Here is a 15,645-nt window from a genome sequence, read left to right on the forward strand (position 1 = left end):
ATTTGGAAGATGGAAGGATGCTGGGGGACTGAGGGAGGCCCTGTCCAGGTTGGGTGGTCCAGGCAGGGGGTAGGTGAGCTGAGATCCTCTCCATCTCCCAGATTGCCCCACAGAGACTTTGCTAAGTAGGCCCTTTAAGTCCACTGCCTGCTCCTAGCCAGCTCACATCCCCCTTGAAGTTCAACTACCATTACACCCCAAAGATGGAGCTGTGAGACTCAGCCCTGGTGCCAGCTGTGGCCCCAGCGCCCACCCTAAAGCTTGGCCTGCTGCAAGAGCAGGACCCACGGGGGCCCAGGAGGCCCCAGAGGGTGGGATGGGGCTCTTTCCTCAGGCCTGACCTCAGCCAGAACTCCCTCCAGCATCTGGAGGCCAAGAGACCCAGCACAGGCCCCTCCACCACTGCTTAGCGCCCAGGTGGGCCCCAGGGGCCAGCAGGGGTGAGGGCCTTAGCAGCTATTCCAGACAACAGATCGGCTCAACCACAGCGAAAGAAACACAAACTTGGAATGCTAAACCACACAAAAATGCATTCAGACAACAAAATGAGAAAGAGAGGAAGTGAAGGAGGTCAGGGGGTAGGGGTGGAGAAGGAGTGGGGAAGGTGGAAAGGAGGGAAGAATGAACCAGAAAAGTTGTCAGGGAAAGTCAAGAAAACCAAACGACAAACCAGGAAACACAGCTTTGTAGCTCATTTGGAGAAAATGCAAGTTACAAATGAGTAGTCACTAAAATAAAGAAAGAAAAGGGAGGGGGAGAAAACCAACCAGAGCAAGATTGAAAGAGAGAGAGAAAGAGAGAGAGAGAGAGAGAAAACCACATTCAAACCAAGCAGAGTGGCCGGGCTTATCTGAAGATGGGAGCGAGCGAGCGCACAGCTGAGCCGGGTACCTACCTTCTCAGCGGTCAGGGACAGGAATGCAATAATAAAAAAGAAAAGAAGGTCTCCGCATTGGGAATGCAGAATCGGGGAAAGACAGTGACTCTAAGCTGCGCACCCCCTCTGAATTGGCACGAGGGCAGCCAGTGTGGCTTTGGGTCTAGTCCCAGGGATGGGAGGGGGCTCCTGCGCAGCCATTTCGGTTTGCTTTTTAAATTTACCCACAGGCTCCAGTAGCCAAGCTTTCCTTAACTCTTTAAAACACAGAAAACCTCCGGAAGGCATGCAGGAAGCAGCTGATGGAAGCAGAACCACAGGGTGGGCTAAGGAGGGGCTGGCAGCATGGGGAGAGGGGTCCATGTCAGAAGAGGGAGACGGAGAGAGAAAGAGACGACACATGGAGAAACAGAGAGAGAGAGAAATAGACAGGGAGAGAGAAACAGAAAGACAGAAGGGAACGGAGAGAGACAGGCAGGGACAGAGAGAAAGGTGGACCCAGACAGAAAGAAGAGAGAAAGCTGTTTAAACAAGGCCAGTCAGAGTGGACGGGGGCAAGGGGGACCCACGCATTTAAAAGGGAAGGCAACCGCGGATTCAATTTGTTGGATTGATCCTGCCTCATTCAACCCCACTCCCTTTCCTTCCGGCTTTGGCATCATTTTAGCAACATTCATCCCTCCTGCCTTCTGGCTTCATCCTGGGAGAAATACCGAGTGGTCCCTTCCTGTCTGCCTGCCTCACTCTCCTTCCTGGGGGTGGGAGCTCTTTCCCCGGGGGAGGCCTGGGATGAGGCAGGTCAGGGAGTGCGTTGGGCACCTCTTCTTGGGGTTCCCCAAGGCTGCCCATCTCGTGATGAGATTTGAGCCAGAGCCGGAGAGAGTCCAGGGGCCTTGCCCACGGACCTTCTCTGCCACCCTCACCAAACAGTCGGGCTTCCCTTGACACTTCCAGTGCTAGCAACAGGTGGAGCCAAGGAGTAAGTGGCCTTACTTCTGAGCCTACAAACCCTGCACACCCTTTCTGGCCCACGTGCTGGGGAGAGCAAGGCTAGCACCATTCTGTGCTCCTGGGGGCGGAAGGGAGCAGGCGAACAGGGATGGAAGGCCATTTCCCTTGAGGTCTCAGGCTCAGTATCTTACGCTTCCATCCCACCTCATGTGACCTTGAGCAGCTCCCTTCCCTCTGTGTGCCTCACCATTCATTTCCCCACAAGTGTGAGGGCTTAGGGCTCCCTGAGCCGCTGAAGCAGCCATCATATAGAGTCGGCTTGTGTAATGTGTGCCCACCTCAACCCTGGTCTCCGCGTAGGCAGGTCCCAGCGCTGGGGAGCTCAGAGAGCTGAGGGCATGCTGTAGACATCTGGAGGGCTCCCCAGGGGGAAGGCAGGAGCGGAGACAACTAGCATCTACCTCCCAAGTCCTCCTCCCCCGTTCAGGGCTCCTGGGGTGGGCTTTCCATTGACCACCCTCTCCACATCTGGGCTGTGGCTGGGGGTCTTAGGGTTAGAAGGCTGGGGTCTCCCTTTGGATCCACCTCTAAAAAGCTGTGTTACTTTGAGCTGGTCATCTGACCTCTCTGAGCTGCCCAGAAATCCCTTGGGGGTTCAGTCCTGGCCTGAGATGGAACAACTAAGAGATGTGTCAGGAGCCAGCTGGCCTCAGTATCAAGACCAGGATGGACTTGCCTCTTGCCTCCAGTCCCTTGCCTCAGAGTGTCTGGCTTTGAAGCCCTGACCTGAGTTAAACTCTCTCAAGTGTCTTCAGTTCCCTCCTCCAGGGCCCCCTAAGGATCTGAGGCCTGGCAACGGAAGGTGCTGAGCAGCTTGTTCCCATCATGCCATCTTCTATTAGACAGAACTGAGGAGACACAGGAAGCTCATTGCTCCAGGAAGCTGCCCAAGTGACCTGGGACAAGGTCCTCCCCCTCCCTGGGTCTCCCAGCCTCTCTCCAAGGTTCCTTAAAGACTGAGCCTGTGGTCTGCACCCCTTTTGTTAATTTAAAAGCTGCAGCAGCTCCGAGTGTGTGTCCGGGCTGAGGGAGGGCTGGCTGTGGCCGCAGAGCTGGCAGACGCTGTTGGCGTGGGAGGCATTTTTTAGGAGTTACCTTCCCTTTTAAATTCTGATTACAAAGGAAAAAAAATAAGTATAGATAGATATGTATATGCTTAATGTTCACTGGAGATTCAAAACCATCTGCCTTAGGAGGAGAGGTTCCCACAGGAACACGCACAAAAGCAAAATTCTAGGACAACACAGAAGAGAGAAAAAACCCCAGAGAGAGAGTTTGCATTTCTGTACATTACAAAAGGCAAAAAGAAAAAAGAAAGGAAAAGGAAATACAAACAGAAACAAAATAACAAGAAAAGTTATATAAACTTTCCCACCCTCTCCCCTTGCCGCTAAATGAGAAATGGAATCACAATATTACCACGTTTCAAATGGGAGGCTAAAAAAACAAACAAAAACATAGACGGGGTTAAAAACGGTGAGCTTTGCCTTTGTTCCGTTTGTTTCTCTCTCTGTTTTTCAAAGGTAGCGTCCAAGAATCCCCCTCCCGCCCCTGTATACTTTTTCCCAAAGACGTTTTTGGTGAATGGCAAAGCCTGTGACCCTGGCCCCCATCACCTCCCTGGAGGCGGAGGCGAGCCAGAAGTAGCCTCATTCCGCTCCTCAGAAAGGCCTGGCAGGCAGAGGGGAGCCGGGTGTGGGTGAGCAGCCTGGGATGTTCTCAAGACCCAGAGTCCCAGGGCCCAAAGGGTAGGGGAGGATCCGGGGACCACGCTTTGTGAAAGGAGTGACAAAGTGCTGTCTCCTAGAAAACTCCCAGGGCTGTGCCCAAAGGAGCCCCATTTTGGAGGGAAACAGACTGGGGTGCTGCCCCGAGGCTGGAGGCTGGGCTGCCTCCCCTGACTGCTCTCTCCTGGGGTCTATCTAGTTGCTGTGCCCATTTTTTCTACATATATGCCCAGGGCCCTTGGGGGGTATTGCTCTGGCCTTGAGGGCGGGGGAGGGATCCACAAGTGGGAAGGGGTCTCCTTTCTGTCCTGGCTGAGAGAACCTGCGTTTCTGTGTCTCTCGGAAGCTGTGAAGCTTCTATGAGAAGGGGTCTGGGGCACTGTGCCCATGGAGGGGCTGGTGGCGATGCTCCTTTCTGGGTTTGCTCAGGTTGGGCATCATCTCTGGGGCTGATGGCACCAGTCCCTGTCCTGGGCACCCTCAGCTACCGCTGTGAGACTTCTCTCACCCCTGAGACAGATCCAGGAACCTGGTGTGATCTCCACATGGCCCAACCAGGCCCCTGGGAGCTCGGGAGCCTGGAGCTCAGGAGCCTGGCACCCTGTCTGGGTGGGGCAGTCTCTCCAGACAGGTAATGTCCTTAAATAAAAATTAACCTGGAGACCAAGAGGCTTTTGTCAGCTGCCTCTGGCTTTCCTCACTGAGGCGGTGGGAGTAGGGGTGTTTGAGAAAAGAAAGGGAGTGAAAGGAAACAGCCAAAACTCAAAATGGAACTGACCAACACGAACACGTCTGCTGCTGAGACCTGAGGTCTGGGGAGGGGCAGCCCCCTTCCTTCTGAGGCTTCTGGGGCAGCCTGCAGATCTGCACCCCAAGTCCCCTGTGCCCACCTAGTGCCCCTGCCAGTACTGCAGCCCCCTCTCCCTCCGGGGGCTCTACCCTGCCCTCTAGATCAACAGACAAAAGGGGATGTGGGCTTCCCCTGGGGCCTGGGAGAGCCCCCTCCCTGGCCCAGCCCATCCACCAGGGAAAGGCTGAGAAGCCTGTGTGCTCTGCCAGCTCCTACCATCACCACACACGCCTGTGGGTCTCAAGGAGTCTGTGCCCCTCCTGGAGGATGGGCGGGGACAGTTTTGGGATGGTGTGGGTGTGGAGTCTCTGAGGGAACGATGGTGCCCTGGGAGGTGCTTTAGGAAGGATGGGCCGTAGGAAGCGGAACCTGCAGGTCTGAGACACCTGTCCGAGCATGGGCAGTGCCTAGGAAACGACAGACTCTCCTGGGGGCAGGGACTTTAGAAATGCAGCTCTGTGGCTGCGAGGGGACTGAGGCGGGTGAGGGATCTGAGAGAGGGGGAGGAGGCTAAGGAAGAGGTTGAGGGAGGCAGGGCACTCAGAGAGGGGGAAAGGGCTTGGTGGGGAGAGGGAGGCTCAGGACCCAAGTGATGCCCAGGGGAGAGCCCGTCTCTTGAATCCTGTTCCTGACTGTAACCCAACCAATGTCCAGGCCCCCTCCCACCCCAATATGCCTGGGGGGAGGGAGGCAGGAGACCTTGGTTCCTCTCCAGTTCTTTACCAAACTGGCTGAGTGCCCCATGGGCAACCTTCTCTGGCCTTCAGTTTGCCAACATCAAGGGTGGCCCAAGCCTGCAGGCCCCCCACCCCCACCCCCGGCACCCTGACACTAAGGGCCAGGTGGGCGCAACACCCGAGCACTCCTGGGCCCTCTCCGTGCAGGGAGGGCGCATGAAGTGGGGGAAGCGGCCCCGCCCCCGTTACACACTCACTGCCCTCTTCTTGCCCCCTGCCGAGAGGCGACCCTGCCCCGACCCGGCACGGCTGACCCAGCCCGGCGCAGCCCGCGCGGCGCGGGAACCCTCTGCAAAGCGAAGCGTACGTACATGGGGCGGGCTGTGCGCCGAGCCGGGGCGGCCGCCGTGCGCTCCGCTCCGCTGCCTGCCGCCGCCGTTCTGCTGGGGCGACCCCCATCCGCTGCCGCCCGACGGGGAAGGCGACCGGCTCCCACTGGACCGCTGGCTGCCCGTCTTCCGCCCGTCGTCTCGGTGCTTGGGGCTCAGCCTGGGAGGCAGAGGACAGAGGGAAGCCGGCGTGGGACGCCCCCTCTACAAGCAGCCGCCGCCCGGCGGGAACGGCAGCGCCCCACTCACCCCCTCACTGGGCTGGGAAACCCTTCCACAGAGAGAGCGAGGCGCAGCCCTCACACGGCGGATTTCCGCTTCAGCGTCTGGGGGTGGGGGGGCCTTCGGGCAGGGCCGCAGCTCTTCCTCGCCCAGTTCCAGGTGGGCACCAGCACACCCCTGGTAAACTTCTACCCGCTGATGAATTGCTATTCTGTCCACCAGCCCGTCTCCAGCCCTTGGGGGTGTTCAATCTGCAAGTCCCTTCCCCCAGCAGAAAGCCCAGCTCAGCCACATCTTGAGCGTTCCTGCCGCCCAGGGCCTACCTGCTGGGTGATCTGGAATCACTGTAGTGGGAGGAGAGTGAGGGGCTGTGGGAGCTGCCGCTGCTGTGGCGATGGGACCTGCGGCCTGGCGACTCCGCGTGTGGCCTGGGAGAGAAATCAGCCAGTACCTAAGTTCTGCCCACCTCCCCGCGGGGGATCCCTGTGAAGGCCTGAAGGAAACCACTGCTGACCAACCCCTCCCTCCACAGTCTCCTACAGAAGGGGCCCAGCTAGTCCACCTGGGTCATTTGTTGGAATTAGGAAAAGGCGCCCTTTTCTCTAGGCAGCCCCAGGCCCCCACGACCTCACTGCCCCTCAGCCGGTGCTCTTGTGACTGGAGTGGGGGGAGGGACATGGAGGGAGTCACAAGGACTGAGCTTGAAAGGCCCCTGGCCTGGGAGGTGAGAGACCTGGTTCCAGCTCTAGCTCTGCCACTGCCTCACGGGGCCCTTGGCTTCCTCTCTGGGTATGAATTTTCCCATCTGGGTGGGAGTGACAAAATGAACTATCTCTAAGGGCCTGATTCTGGGATTCTAGAAGGCCAGATTTGCTGGGGGGAGGGGAGGGGGAAGAGGCTAGAGAGTGGGGAAGGGAGCTCACCTCTTCCTCTCTTTGTTCTTCTCTTTTCTTTTGCTCTTAGGGCTTCGAGATCTGCAGAAAGCAGAGGCTACGGTGACACAGCGTGTGACAGCATGGCCTGAGCCAGGGAGGGGCAGGGTGGGGCCTCCCAGCCCTGGAGCCAGGCTGTGCCCAGGTATGGATCTGAGATTCTTTCCTCTCTGGGACCTGAGCCCCCTGCTGGAGTCGACTTGCCCACGCCACCCCACTGCCTTGGTCCTTTTCACTTGGCCACGCCTGTTCCTTCCTTCTCCTAAAGTCCTGGCTCCTAGTCACCTCCTGCCTGGGCCCCACCTGCTGCTCCCTCTGGCAGTGCCAAAGGTAATGTGGCCACGGCCCCAGAAGGAAGGGTGCCTTGCTTGTCCTTCTGGAATTGGTCTTGGGACGGGGCCCTCTGATGAGTCACCACGGTGGGAGTGGCCCCTTCACACCTCCTTTGTGTCCTGTGTGCTCCAGGTCCCCTCAGATGGGGCTCTGGCAGAGTGCAGGCTTCCTGCTTCTCTGTCCTCTGAGACTGTGGCCTGCCCCGGGTCAGCTCACCAGGGCTTTAGGAAAGAAATGCTTCCCCTTGGGCACGATCGCTTTGCTTTTGGGTTTACTCCTCTGACTCCCATCCAGGGCTGCCCCAAAGCTGCTCATCCATCCCATCGCATCCCCTCCCATCCAGGTCTCCGGAGTAGGCCCATAGCCCAGCTCCTTCTGCCTCTGACAAAAGAATCGAGAAGTTTCTCATTAAGCCTCGAAGGTCTCACCTCACCCCTGGGCCCTGCAGGGTTCTCAGCCCCACCCTCCCCGATGCCACCAGATTCCAGCTCTAGCATTCTAGGCCTGGACAGATGCCTCCTCTGACCAAATATGAGCTGATGCTAAGAAACAAAGGAATGTATTTTCCTTCTTTTCCTTTTTTTGAGGAGGATTAGCTCTGAGCTAACATCTGCCAATCCTCTTTTTGCTGAGGAAGACTGACCCTGAGCTAACATCCATGCCCATCTTCTTCTACTTTATATGTGGGATGCCTGCCACAGCACGGCTTGATAAGCAGTGTGTGGGTCTGCACCGGGGATCTGAACCAGTAAACCCCCGGCCGCTGAAGTGGAACATGTGAACTTAACTGCTGTGCCACTGGGCCGGCCCCACAGGAATGCATGTCTCACAGGAGCAGAATGGGTGGGGGGCAGGCCGGGAGGTCAAAAGTTTGGGCTCTGGAACCCATGCTGCCTGCTTTGGGCCTCAGTCTCCCGTCGGGGAGCTGGTCTGGCCCTGGCTCACCTCTAGGTCCTTCCCAGGACTGAGGGTCGTTGGTCAGAGGATCTGTGCAAGCTGATGGTGACCACTGGGGGGCAGTAGGGGCCCACACTGGCCCATGAGAACCGGGTGGGGCGGTGGGTGAGGGGTGGGAGGTGGAGAGGAGATGGGAAATTGGGGAAATTGGAGGGCCAGGATTTAGGAGTTTATTTAGGCTCCTCCTTCCCCACTTGGGAAGTGGACATGGGCAAATTCCCACTGCAGGAATGGGACTGAGGACTCTGCCCCTCCTCAGGGCTGCTGAGAGGGGTTCTGGTTACCATGCCAACAGTGGGGATGCAACTGTCCCCCATCTTCCTTCCCTCTATGCTTAGTTTTCTACTTTCCCCACCCCTGCCCCTGAGTTCCTGCCTTTCTCCTCCTCCTCTCCCCTCCCTCACTCCATCCTGAACAAGTTACTGTCCTGCTCAGGGCCCCAGGCTGGCTCCCAGCCTCGCTTGGTTGGGGGCCAGCTCTGTAGCCTGGTAGTTGGTCCTCCTGGGGGCTGGCACCTGCCCCCAGAAACCCCACCTCCAGCCACAGCCAGCCCACCCTGTCTCCTACCCACTGAGCCTTTCTTCTGTCTGGCACGCCCTTTCCCTCCGAATTCGAGGTCCTGATGCTTCTGTCTTTCCCACTGACATGTCCACAGACATACCCCTTGGACACCAGAACTACCATGTTTGGAAATTCTTGGGGCCCTCACATCAAGGCTGACTCATGAGGCAGACAAGAATTGCCAATAATTGGCCTTGCTCCTCCTCCCCCCTCTCTCTGTGCCCTGCCTGGCTCTGGGAAGGAGTCCCTGGAGTGGGAGGATGGAGCAGGGCAGGACCCTCACAAACCCCCTCCCATCATGGCTTCTTTTGGGCCTTGGTCCCTGCAGGGGGCGCTAGCTTCTGTCCACATCTCGCAGGGCACCACTCACCTGTGCCGTCTCTTCCTCCGGGACCCAGAATCAGACCTGTAGGGTCATAAAAGGGTTCTCTTGAGCCCACCTGGGGTGGCCTGGGGGCACGGATGTGCAGAGCCCTGGTCCAGGGCCCCACAGGGGTGAGACGAAGCCCCGGGGGGGGCGGGGAGCGGGGGGGAGGGTACCTGTCTCTGCGGTGCTTCCTCACGCTTTTCTTCTTCTTGCGCAGAGGTGAGGCGCTCCCACAGCTGCGGACACAGAAGCGGGGCTCTAGTGATCTGGGGCCCCCGAGAGGGAGGGGCAGCGGGAAATGGCTGGGGAAGCCTGCGTGCCTGGGGCATCGAAGCTGGAAAGGGGATTCCAGGCCATGAAGCCAACTGCCCGTGGTACAGAGGGAACCAAGGCCCCAGGGATGGGCAAGGTGCCTAAGGGGATCTTTCAGACGCCTTGGCATTTAAGCAAAGACTGCTTCAAACCCAAAAGTTAGAGGCTCCAAGGGTGGGATTTCTGGCCTCTGTGGGGAAAAGCTGGCACGTTAGCGGTGTCCAGGGTCCAGACCTTGAGGTGGCAGGCCTCCTGCCCTCTGGGGGATGGCCTTGGAGTCTCTCCCACCCGCAGATGTGCCCCCAGCCCCACCAGGTCCCTGCCCGCCTTCATCACTGACCTGCACTCTGAGTCTAGTCTCCTCTTTTTGCTGAGGGCCAGGGGAGAAAGGACAGACAGATAGTTGGACGGGGTTAGTTGGGGCCCCAGACATTCACCAGGGTCTCACTCAGGGAAGGGGAAGAGGGGCGGAAAGATGGAGAACCACAGCTGAGACCCAGCCAAACCCCTCCTCCCCAGGCCACTCCCACTCGAGGTGGTGGGTGCCCCACAGCTGGTGGGGTGGTGCAGGGGGACTCCTAGCAGGTGGGGTAACACAGGGGCCACATCAGTGTGTCCAGTTCTGGGGCGGATGAGTGTCAATGGGGGGCCTCAATGTGGGGAGGGGGCTTGAGGAAGGGGAGGGGCTGAGTGAGGGGGGAGGAGCGAGGTTGAGTTCTTTTAGGGGAAGGGCACTTCGCGGGGGGCAGCACAGTGAGGGGGACGGATTCAATAAGGGCAGAGCGGCTCAGCGAGGGGCGGAGCCCACGAATGCCAGAAGAGGGGTGGGCACCTGGGGGCCCCACCGCGCCCCTCCCGCGGCCTCCCGCCGGGTAGGAGGCGCTCACCGGCTTCTCCGGTGGCCGCCTTTCTTTTTCTTCTTCTTCTTTGGAGGCGGCGACACCGAGCTGCTGGACCAGTGCTTGGTCCTGGGTGAGAAGCGCGGGGAGCGGCGGTGAAGTGGGAGGGGCGGCACTGTCCCCAAGGCCCCCCCCCAACCGCGGGGGGCGCTGACCTGTACCCCCGGTGCCCGCGGTAGCAGGCGGCCGGGCAGTCGCAGTCCACCGGGCCGTCGTCCTCGTCCAAGGGGGCGTACTCCAGGCCCGGCTCGGCGCCCTCGGTCAGCCGCGGGGTCTCCACCACGCTGCCGGCGACAGGACGGCTCACCACCTGTCCCGGCGGCCCGCCCTCCCCGCCGCCCTTTCCCAGCGCGGCGCCCACAGGTCGAGCGGGGCGGGGAGGGGCTGGCGGCGGCGGGGTCTACGCCGCGACCCCTCCAGGCTCAGGCGGGGATTTGGGGAACCCAATGGGGAGCCTCTCTTCCAGGCCCCCCAGACTCAACGGCGCCGCGCCGTATTTTACAAAAGAGAAAAAAGAGCGCCGGCCCTCGCTCCTCACTTGGCCCTCACCCCTTCTAAGTTCTCACCCTTCCAGGGAGCCTCCTCCTCCTTAGCGAGGCCCCTCCCTTCACTGAGTCCCCTCCCGGCACTGATTCTTTGTCCCTTCGTCCCAGTCATTGCGCTCCACTCCCCCTCCCCAGCTCCCTTGCCCTCACTGAGCCCCCCTCTCTGAAAGGTGTCTTTCCTTAACCCAGCTGTCCTAGTCCCTGAGCCCCCTGCCCCAGGACATCTCTGAAATATTCATAGCCTTCCTCCTCTCCTCCTTGCAGCCTCCAGAGCTGCTCCTGTCCCGCGGCCCCGCTGTCATGGCCCCGCTGTCATCAATCACTGCCGGGTGGCGGTGTCTCGGGCCTCAGCCCTCTGCCGCCTCCGCTGCGCCCCATCCATCTTGCAGAGCTCTTCCCCTGGCTCAGCAGGGACCGCCACGTCCTGTCCCCACATCCGGCTGGCTCAGGAGCCCCCAGCCATCTCTGCCACAGATGTTTGCTCCCTGCTGGCACTTTGCGGAGTGGTGCTTGTTTCCTAAAAGTGCCTGGGCTTCAGGCAGGAGCTTGAGTTTGAAGCTGCACGTGTGCCCTCATCATGCACTGTCCCTGAGTCACTGTGTGACCTGCTGCCTGCCATGCCACTCTCTGAGCCTCTTCTCCGAGATGAGAGTGAGGACTGTGTTATAGGGCTGGGGGAGAATTCGCTGAGGTAACAGCGCTGTGCAATTTCTTTTTTTTATTGCACAAGCCCAGAAGTGACCCGCAAAGGCCTAGCTCCAGGATAACGGCTCCAGGGTGGTGCCCCCCACCCCCATCTTCCATTTTTCATTCCATCTGGCTCAGACGGTGCCCCTCCCAGATGGAGCCTCAGCCCTGGTTTCAGCAGAACTGCCCTCACTGCTGGGTGCTGTTCACCTGGCTGGCGCTTTCCCGGCCCAGAGCCAGGGAGGCCGGGGCGTGGGCGGCGGAGCAGTAAGGATGGGACATGAGCTTTGCAGTCACACAGACAGGTCTGAGTCCAGGCATGACCATGCTCCCTGAGCCTCGAGGTCCTTATCTACCCACGGAGGAAAAGAATATCCTAGCTTTGAGGCCAGGATTAAGGAAGCGTCTGTCTATGAAGCTCCTGACAGGAGGCCTGGCCTGTGACTGTTGTCCCACACATGGTTGCCATCCTTAGACAGAGGGACCTCTGTCAGACTCTCACACACCAACACCTTCTCTTCCTGGGAGAAAGGCGGTTGTGACCCATGAAAGGGAGACGGAGCAAGAAAGGCAGACCACAGCTACAAGGTGACAGTTGTCAGGGACAAATTTCCAGCAGAGACCCACTAATCGGCTCTTTGAAGACTGATTTTGTATTTAAAACAAAAGAGAATGTCCCCCGAATCTGACATGACTGGCCAGCCTTGAGGCCAATCTCAAGAATGCCATTCAATTCTCAGATGCCAGCCTGGCCCTGGCAGCTGGAAGTCGCACAGGTGGCAGGAAGGTTTTTCTGGTGTGATGGAGGCGAGGCTCCTGTCATTCTCCTTGCCCCCAAAGAGCCAAACTCCCCCACATCCCTTCCTTCAAATCTCTCTGCTCTTCCCCACGCTCCTCTTCCTGGAGCCTCCTGCCTCCTGTCTCTGAAATCTCCAACTCCCGGGCCTGTCCAGCCCCCCACCCTCCCCGGGCCGTCACCCCCCACACAGCCCTCAGCCACACAAATGCCTGACACATAAAACACAGTCTTTAGCAAAACTTAAGGGTCCCTCCAACATTGTGTGGGAGAGCCAGTGGGTGGAAGGAGCTTCCGTTTATCCTGACACAGAAATGATGGAGGTTATTTACAACATAAAATAGCTTTGTTTGGGCTCCGCCTTCTGCAGGAATCCTTTCTTGCCTCCTAACGACAGAGCTCCCCCTCTGCCCCACCCTCCCTCACTGAGCATCTGGCCTCTGTCACTGTCCAGTCCCTTCTGGGAGGTTTACTTGGGATCTTGTCTGCGGGGAGCATTGAAAGACAGGCATGGGCCAGAACCCTGGGTTCTCCTATCCTGCCCTTCCTGGCTGGTAAGACCACTAACACTAAGGTCCTCTAATGTCTAAATACTCTCCACAGCCCATTCAGAGTCACTTCCTGACTTAGAGAAATTGCACCCCCCCCCCATTTTACAGATGAGGAAACTGAGGCCCAGAGAGGGAAAAGAACATCCCGTATGGTTTTAGGACCTTTGAGTAAAAGATGTAAGTTCAGCAATGCGGTTGGCCTTGAAAATTCCTCTGCAAACAGGCCAGCCCTTGAATCAGCTGGGCTTCCCCGCTGTGGGTGTTAGCTCGGCCACCCCTCCCTGCTTTGTAGACAAGGTGAGGCTGTGTGCACTGAAGACTAGGTTTGTTCAATGTCTCCTGCTCTTAAGTTCATATCTGTGATGTAGTTTACTCCTCGTCACGTCTGTGGAATAGGCAGGGGAGGCACGACTCCTCTGTGACAGAAGAAACTGAGCCACACAGAGCTGACCAAGGCAGGCCCCAACAGAGTGCACTACAGAGGGACCAAGAACGTCTGGGACACGTGTTGGAGCGGCCACCATGGGCAGAACTCCGACCTGGGTAAAGACCGCCCATCACGTGCTCTTCTTCATGCCCGTGGCTTTGCTAATTAACGGGCTCTGTTTCCCATTAGCCAGGAGCCTAATGGCCAATTGACAGATGAATGAGTCCAGACAGAGGAAGGGCAGGACGCCAGGGACAGGGCTGCCCTCTCTGCTCATCACTCAGCCCTCATGCCAGACCTACCAAGGGCCGGCTGGGGTGGGGGTGGGGTGGTGGCAGGAACAGGGATGCGTCAGGCCTGGGGCCTCTGTCCTAGCTCCTCATGGTGCAGGGTAAAAATATGGCACAGTATGTATGATAATAATAACTAACGCAGGTCTGGGCACTTTCTAAGCACTTTATGTATATTTATCTCATTTAATCGTTTAATGCTCAGAACAAGCCTCTGACATGGGTACTATCATTAATAGTCCCATCTTATACGTAAAATAATGAGGCATAGAGAGGTCACACTAAGGATAAAATTAGATGCATAGAAAAAAAAGACTGGAATTTGCTCACTGTGTTAGGAAGTAACTTATGAATATTGTTTTCCATGAACCCTCTCTCCCAAACATTGTGTTATATTATGTAACTATGAAAATAATCATTCTTAAAAGTTGTCTGTTAAAGTGGAAAAAAAAAAAGAGAGAACATGGGGCTGGCCCTGTGGCCAAGTGGTTAAATTCCTGCACTCTGCTGTGGCAGCCCAGGGTTTCGCCGGTTCGGATCCTGGGCACGGACATGGCACCGCTCATCAAGCCATGCTGAGGCGGCATCCCACATGCCACAACTAGAAGGACCCACAACTAAAAATATACAACCATGTACCGGGGGGCTTTGGGGATAAAAAGGAAAAAATAAAATCTTTTTTTTTTTAAAAAAAAGAACAGATAGCAGCCACAAGTAAAGAAAACATTGTATATATGCCAAAGAGGAGAAGATTTTACTTTTGTCCTGGAATATGGGTAAAGTGATTTTTAGAGGCAGCCTTGGATGATGGGGTGTATTTGGATCTGCACAGAAGGGGCTAGGGTGTTTCAGGCTGAGGGCCAGTCTGAGCAAAGGTGTGGAAATGAGAATGTGCAGGACATAGCTGGGAACTGCCAGTGGGTCGGGGTGGCTGCTGTGTGATGCTGGAAGTGAGAGACCAGGCTGGATCTAGAGAGCCTGGAATGCCATCCAGGGAGTCCAGACTTGATTGTATGGATGGTGGGGAACCTCAGGGGGTTTCGGGGGCAAAATAAGACTCTCTACATCAGTCAGTTTCCAAGGACAAAAGCGTGTCTTCTCTCAGTGTCTCTGGGACCTCACTCCTGCTCACTATCACCTCTCCGCCAGATCAGAGTACCAGCTGCCCCACTGTTCTGCAGTTTCACTCATCAGATCCACTTTCCAAAGGGAAAAGTCCCCATCACCTGTCTGACCACATCACACCTCTTGAAAACTTTCCACTGGCTCCTGCCATCTTTGGGATCACATCCAGACACTACAGCAATATGATGTTCTAGTAACCAGGATGGAGGGCAGACTGGAGAGGACTCTGTCATTCAAAATAGCTGATTAACTAAAGGAAAGATGATGCCTGGGGACAAAAAGCCCTGGGAGTGGCCCTGCTTCTGTTGAGACTCTTTCCTGAGTGGGAGGTGTCATGGCTCTTATAGTACATGGAGGGTTAAAATCAGACAACCCCCACCCCCTCCTCCTATGGTGGAGCCATTCAGCTGGCTCTGGTCCTGTCATCTCATTCTAAGAGGGCATTGAATTTCTCCATGTCTCAAAATGCCATTCTATGAGGGGGGTGGGTTTCAGCGCTAAGAAGCCAGAGGCGTGAGCACAGGGGCTGCCCAGTGGTCAGAGGGCTTCAGAGACTCCCAAGAGAACCCTACAGTTGGCAGAGAGGGTGGAGGCAGCCAGGCAGAGGAGTAAGTGAAGATCAGTTTAGTACCATTGCCAGGCAAGTGATCATGAGGATGACCGTTGTTGTGGACTGAATGTTTGTGTTCCCTCCCCCGATTCATATGTTAAAACTTTAATCCCAATGTGATGCCTTTGGAGGTGGGGCCTTTGGGAGGTAATCAGGTCATGCGGTGGAGCCCTCATGAATGGAACTAGTGCCCTTATAAGAAGAGATGTGAGAGCTCGCTAGCTTTACCTCATGTGAGGTTACAAGAGGGTAGTCGTCTGCAACCTGGGAGAGGGCTCTCACCAGAGTCCGACCATGCTGGCACCAGGATCCTGGATTTCCAGCCTCCAGAACTGTGAGAAAGAGATTTCTGTTGTTGATAAGTCACCCAGTCTATGGCACTTTGTTATAGCAGCCCAAGCTGACTGAGATGGTGGTGGTGATCATTCAGTAGCGATGTATGTCTGCTGTGCGAGCCACTGTTCCTCACGCTTACATTCACTGCCACATTTAATTTCCTC

At 57.0% G+C, this 15,645-nt stretch overlaps 1 protein-coding gene across 1 annotated transcript in view; it reads right to left on the bottom strand.

Moving 5' to 3' along the window:
* The window catches only part of SRRM3 (serine/arginine repetitive matrix 3), a 55,600-nt gene that overhangs the window by 9,364 nt on the left and 30,591 nt on the right, over window positions 1-15,645 (bottom strand). The window contains exons 4-11 of the mRNA XM_070567691.1: window positions 10,270-10,398; window positions 10,103-10,183; window positions 9,556-9,585; window positions 9,077-9,139; window positions 8,907-8,942; window positions 6,677-6,727; window positions 6,077-6,181; window positions 5,514-5,691 (exon numbers count right to left, since the gene is read on the bottom strand). Of these exons, the coding sequence (XP_070423792.1) occupies window positions 5,514-5,691; window positions 6,077-6,181; window positions 6,677-6,727; window positions 8,907-8,942; window positions 9,077-9,139; window positions 9,556-9,585; window positions 10,103-10,183; window positions 10,270-10,398 (673 nt within the window). The remainder of the gene's footprint in view (window positions 1-5,513; window positions 5,692-6,076; window positions 6,182-6,676; window positions 6,728-8,906; window positions 8,943-9,076; window positions 9,140-9,555; window positions 9,586-10,102; window positions 10,184-10,269; window positions 10,399-15,645) is intronic.

Source organism: Equus przewalskii, chromosome 12 (assembly GCF_037783145.1).
Source record: "Equus przewalskii isolate Varuska chromosome 12, EquPr2, whole genome shotgun sequence".
In the NCBI taxonomy this organism is placed as follows: Eukaryota; Metazoa; Chordata; class Mammalia; order Perissodactyla; family Equidae; genus Equus; species Equus przewalskii.